Below are 6,348 nucleotides of genomic sequence, written 5' to 3' on the forward strand. Positions count from 1 at the left end.
GAAGTGGGATCCGCCCAGATGGAAACACCCAGAGATTATGGTTACACTGTTGGAGGGGGGAGTGGGCAGGAGGAGGATGCGGAGGGGGAGGAGGATGATTGAGTGTCGTGATATTGGTGGTGGTGTTTGTTTCTTTGGTTCTGTACTGGTTGGTGGGCTTGAGGGCTACGGCTACGGGTAATAATTCGTTCACTTTCTTGGTTTCTTACGTTTATAGGAGACGTTATGGGTTACGAGTCACGACCACAGAGATACCTAGCTACGATTTCTTTTCTTGTCGATACCTATTTGTTGAGTTTCTTGGAGGGACGGTTACGGAAGACGTGGCATCATCGCTTGGCTCTTATTGTTTGTAATGATACATTCTTTCGCTTGCATTGGCAGACTAGATCTCTTACTGTCTCAGTGTTTTCCTCACAAATATCCCCGAATAGAAGTGGTTAGACAGATCCACTACTTGTTACTCCCATCTTACAAGCACACGCCCGGAGGCCGCGGCCGCATCACAAGGCAAGTGTCGGCCTCTTTCTGACAGCAAGCCAACAACGAAGGCAAAAGAAAATTCTGTGCAGCCAGGGTGTCACCTCACATGCTCTGCCCCCAAGCCCAATCAACCCTGCCCGCTGTCTATGCAGACCTCCCACATCGAAGATTCTGCCCTGTCTCGCTGTCTCGGGTGAGGACCACAATGCGGTGTACCGCCAGGCACAACTGTCCTATGACAGCTCGTGACACAGAGTCCTATCAGGTCCTGGAAGGCTTACCGAAGGGCGATTGGATTTTGACAATGACCGGTTATCTTTCTCATCCCCCGGCGTCGGATCATTGGTTCAGTCATGACCGTTTTAGTGTAAATGTTAGCTGGCGGGGGAAGGGGGGGCTTTCTTCAACAACCCAACTCGGTTCCATCGAATGAGGGGGCGAGCAAGCCGTTCCTTCAACACCGCGGAGTCTGGATGCTGCGCCTCGACTCGGTCGGCGCCTGACAGCGTAACAGGTTTGGCCTGCCGAGAGAAGCCAAGGCGGACTCACTCGCGAGGAGGTGGGGAGGTACCCTTTTCGTCACCGCACACGCATCCATCGAAACCCATGATCTGGTTCAAGATCTCCGTGGGACCTTTTGCCCGGGACCTTCCTGAGGCCCACCTTGCCGACCGACGGGTGCAAGAGACCGCATGCAGGGTGCGAGGGGTGTGCCTGGCTGCCGTGACTCGTTCAATGCTACCTGGCGGTCGATCAGGCTTGCAGAATCTGAAAACACCAATCGCCCGTTATCCTTCTCGGATGCTTCTGCCAAAGAAAGATTGTTTTGTGTCAAAAATGAAGACTGGCCGGTCTTCTTTGCGTTACACTAAAGCGGCGATCAGAGAGTCTCGAAGGTCTTGTCATATGAGCTAGAACCCATCCGGCACCAGACGGCAGGCATGCACCGGGGCGCGCACCAGTCTCAGTCTCCGTCAGTTCCACCCCGTTGCGTGAGACTTGGATCGCGAAAGCCAGGCCAAATGCGGGAATGTCAAGGGAGGAAGCAGAACCAGGCGGCCGCGAGCCCCCCCGGCCGAGCCCAAGGTGTGTCGTTATTGTGGCTGAGGCTGCAGGGGGTCAAGACGAGCGGCTGCACTCCACACGCGGGAACGCGGCGACCCGATAAGGAAACGCGGCGTGGCTTTCGGCTTAGTGCTTCTCTCGCCTACCCCTGTCTGCTTCACTACTTCATCAGCCATCGCGTTCTTTTTGCCACCAGGGTTTGTCGACGGCGTTCGAGACGGGCGACACACCCTCACACCGGACCCCCCGACGAGCTGGCGGGGGTTTGTCTGGCGGTGGAGTTCCGTTTCCATGCCGATCCCTTCAGTATTGTTGTTGGGCTGACTCGACGGAGGGGGACCTGAGAGCCGGACGGCTGGTTGTTCCCCCGACCTACGAGTGGCTGAAAAATCGTCATGTTATTGGCACCCCAGCCATCGTCACCGCTGCAGGCACACCCAATGCGGCTTATCACCATCAGACTCAACCAAAACCCAAGCCAGGACGGTTCGCGAGAACTTGACAAGGGCAAGACGTTCGGTCGTTGACTCGAAAAGTTGACGGCATGACGGTCTTCAGACCCATGGCGAGCTGAAGCGTTATTGGTTTAGGTAGCTTCACCTTATTTTGGGAGATTGCTGCTGGCCTGGCGAAGCTGAGATGCTTTGTTGGAGGCTGTTGCGCCGTCATAGGAGCTGCGGCTGAATCCGAGTTCTGGTTCCGGGTCGAAGGAGGTTTCCGCGAAGAAAACTGAACACCCGCACAGAAAGTGCCCACAGAGATGGAGCCCTTCATCGGGACGAGAGTCCTTTGGGCTTGGTTGGCAATATCTGAAGGATGATTCATGGCGATCTAACTATTGGTATCGAAGGGAAGACAGGGAGGTCCGGCTGTAGGTAAACAAACAATAGGGGTTGCCCCACCCCCTTCATTTCCCGCTTGACCCTGGGCAAGGTTGTAGGAAGACTTGAAGTTTCGGACTGGACAGTTAAAGACCGCTTGATGAAAGGAACATTAAGCTTTGTGAAGTGAAGGTATCGGATGTTTGTGGTCCAGCCATGCTGGAAAAGATGCAGGCACTCAGTAAGCGGATGGAGTATGTGACCTTCATCAGTTTCGATATTTAGAACAGCAAGAGTCCAAGTTATCTTTGGTGTTGTTGGACGCTTTTGCAGTTCTCTCTTTGTTTTATATCTCGGTAGCTGTGGTTATCACCCGATATAATCGTGGTCATATGTGCAGTTCTGTTCCTAGTCCCTCTTCGACAGAGTTGGCCGTGTTTCAAGACTACCTACCAGAGTATTATCGGAGTGTGAGTTAGCCCTACGTAAACATCTCGGGGAAACAAGTAACTGTCACCATTACAACCACATTGCGGCCGCAAGTCCGTTTATTGCGATATCTTTTCCTCGTGAGCGAGCTCGAGTCCCTCAGCGCAGGAAACCACCTCATGCTTCAACTGTTAAATATTCGAGATTGATCAAACTAATGGCAATAAAGAAAAGTCCTAGGATAACTTCAGTAAAAGCTCGGATACATATATCAGGAAGTGTAGTGTGCTGGAAGGTGCGAAATATATTGTTTACTGTGGTGATGTTGACATTGGATGAGGGGCTTAATGAAGTCAAATTTTGAGATAGCCCAAATAGGAAGAGGGAGGAGTGGAGGAAAAACTTCTTCTGATGTTAATCCGAGTTTAGCGGTAGGGCTATTATTGGTAGGGTTATTCTTGGTCGCTCTTTCTCGTCGATGTGATCAGACACAACTAACAAGGTGGAGGGCAAGAGCGCAAGAGCTGCCCGCCAGCGACCTGCTCCTTCCTTTAATGATCACACTCACGAACAATTCTGCACTCAAACAACTCCGCAATTAAATCACCAACATGGAAAAGAGCGACCCGCCTCATAATGGCCGCCGAGAAAGCGGATCACCTCTAGGTTCGGATCGCATTCTCGACAGGAAGATCGAGAGGCTTGCACTTCCGGAAGGTTTCTCATCAAATCTCGCCAAAAGAGGACCACTCTCTGGAAGAAAAACATCTGATCGATCGGTCCGTTCCATTGTCAGCCTCTTTGAGAAGTCGGCAGGCACTCTCGAGAGCCCCGGGTTCAACAAGTTGGGGTTGGCATCGGGCGCAAGCGACAGAGTTGAGGTTAAGGATGGAAAGAAAGGCCGGGGAGGCACCCGCATGAGCAACAAGGACGACAAGAACGTCAATATCCCCACCAAGAATTCGAAAAACTTGCAGCACCAAGAAGTTCAATCGCTCGGCACCACATTTTCGATGTTCCCCTCGTCCCGGGTCAACTACCAAGTCGAGGACTACTCCTTGACCTTGCTCAGGCACAAATCCTACTTCAACAACAGACCATTGGCGCGCTGTTTGGATGACCTTGCTGACAAGGACCCGAAAGTTAAGGATCAGCAGGTCAAGAGTAAAAAAGAAGGAGACAGGGAACGGGCTAAGGAGAACGGGGAGACTCTGGGCGACAGAAATGATCGGGAGAGGAAAAAGGACAGAGATATTTTGCCAAACCAAAGGAATACGCCTTTGCCTCTCCAACAGCTCGACAACCAGATGGGCGACTTGCGTATCTGGGAAGACGTATCCGAGCCTGAGATATTCAAGCTAGAGAGGCGCTGCTCACCAGAAGTCCGATGCTTTTGGAACGACGTGCGGACCCAGTTATGGGTAGACGAGGGGGAGATATACAGAGAGAAACCGACGCTGACAGAGCAATTGGGCATCGACGACGATACTCCGACGCCGTGGGACCCTGCCACTCAGTTATCCATTTCGTGCCCCGCAAACACCGACATAGAACACCCACTTCCACTTCCGCCCACTCGACTGCCGCCGCCCATACCGGTGGCCTCTCGAGGACGGTCTCACACAACCATTTCCTCACAATGGAAGCAATACCCAGTGGCGCCTCCCCTGGAACCCTTCCTTGACCCGGCAAGCGACTGCCTTTACTGGGACGAGCTGCGGCCGACATACTCCGTCAGGCTAAGCAGGTCCGCGCTAGGATGCCCAGACATTGTAGACCTCTCACCCGACGCGCACACTGAGACAGAGTCGCCCAACTTGCCCGCGCCCGCCCGGCCGCTGCCCACCCCACCGATAACACAGTCCAGCCATTCGCGTTACCCCAGCGGCAGCGGCAGTGGCAGCGGCAGCGGCCCCTGGACCCGGCCACCGGTGTGGCGCACCCCGTCCTCGTTGGGGTCGTGCTCACCACCGCCAGTGCCCCCTCTGCCGGTACCAATTCCAACTCCAACAGGCGGCCGTCAACGGAGCCGCACGAACCACAGCAGATACCGCCACCCGCCGCATTTGCCCGAGAAATCCGCTTCCACCCTTACCTCCGTCTCCACCCACAGTGCCACCATGACCAACAGCAGCGCGACAAGCACCCACAGTAGGCGGACGCTGGGAACGTCGACTAGCTCGGTCGCAACGCGCTCAACACTCACTGACTCGGGCACGGACTTCTCGTCAAGTTATCGTCCACATCAGCCCCGGCGACGGCTGACGGCCGAGGAGAAACTCTCTGAGATCGACGCGTTTCTATCGCCGGACCGGGAGGATGGGGATAGGGAGGGTTGGATATGATGGGGTGGTATTTCAAGTGCGGCCTCGACGGGTGGTTTTGGTACTTGGACCCACGGGTTACGGCGGCCGATAAAGGGGTGGGAGTAGGGAAATTCACGGCCAGGTTGGGGGTGATGGGAAGCTCTGGCGTTCGTCGACGGGGGTATCCAGGAAGACGAGATAAAACAGTATAGTACAAGAGGGAAAATAGTACACAGATTTGGTGGTATTACCTACCCTTTAGTTAAGAGGCATGTAAGAGGCATGCTTCCAGTCCGAACCCGTCGCACCTTTTCTCACAGTAGCTTCTTGTGCCGGGCTTACCTAGAGAACCGGGACCGGTCCCTGTTTTCGGCTCCAGTCCCTAGCTCTTCTTCGGCCCTCTCTGGGGCTCGTCATCCTGGTCGCTAGGGTTCTCCAGGTCCTGACCCGTCCGCATCGAACACCAGCTCGTCGTACATGCGCAGATACGCATCCAGCTGCTCGTCCGACATACCCTGCTCCCGAGTAGATGGTTTCCCCCTCCCGCCAGGGATCGTCCCCCCCTTTTTCCTCCCCTCCTTGGCCTCCTCCCTATCCTCAACCCCCCCTTCCTTCTCCCCCCACCAACTAGGCACCCGGCGCCGCCCCCGATCACCAACCGGGGCGTCCCTAGGCAGGCACCAAGGCTCGACCTGGTCGATGTAGTCGGTGTAGTCGGCCTGTGCCCACTCTTACCACCGGTCCTCCAACGGGCCCCTCTCCTGATTCCACCGCTCTCTCTGCGTCCGCCTCAGCGGAGCGCGGAGCCCCAGCAGGGGCCGCGGCGGGTCGGAGGCGGCGGCGGCATCGATGATGGCCTACAGCTTCTTGTCGCGGAAGTTGGCGCGCTCGTCGAGCTGGTCCAAGATGGGATCGTGGCAGAAGGAGAAAGGCGACGGCCAGAAATGGTGTAACGGTTCGGTTGGTAACAGGCCAGGTCAAGCTAAGAAAACAAGGTAATGAAAACCACGACAGCCTGGCGACTCGCGTAAACTGATCACAAGGACGAGACAAGAGCGCTGGATAGGGATGTTAGGCGAGACGGTACAGCATCACGATCTTGCCGATGCGGGTTTACACATGGCCTGCCCGGACAAGGACTGGAGTGAAGAGAGCCCATGGGTACACGCTTGGAGGGGTGGGTAATTAGCTCTGATGGGGGAAACGCAGATGGAGGCCCCGTGCTAGATAGAAGCAAAAAGATC

General features: G+C 55.2%; 1 protein-coding gene across 1 annotated transcript; it reads left to right on the plus strand.

Annotated features, from left to right (window-relative positions):
* Nucleotides 1–3,409: 3,409 nt before the first annotated feature.
* CHGG_00657 (uncharacterized protein) lies at nt 3,410–5,143 on the plus strand (the record flags this gene model as incomplete). The annotated part of the gene is made up of 1 exon (XM_001219877.1): nt 3,410–5,143. The coding sequence occupies one exon, from the start codon at nt 3,410–3,412 to the stop codon at nt 5,141–5,143; it is 1,734 nt and encodes a 577-aa protein (XP_001219878.1).
* Nucleotides 5,144–6,348: the final 1,205 nt, after the last annotated feature.

This window comes from Chaetomium globosum, genomic scaffold, assembly GCF_000143365.1.
Source record: "Chaetomium globosum CBS 148.51 scaffold_1 genomic scaffold, whole genome shotgun sequence".
Classification (NCBI taxonomy): domain Eukaryota; kingdom Fungi; phylum Ascomycota; class Sordariomycetes; order Sordariales; family Chaetomiaceae; genus Chaetomium; species Chaetomium globosum.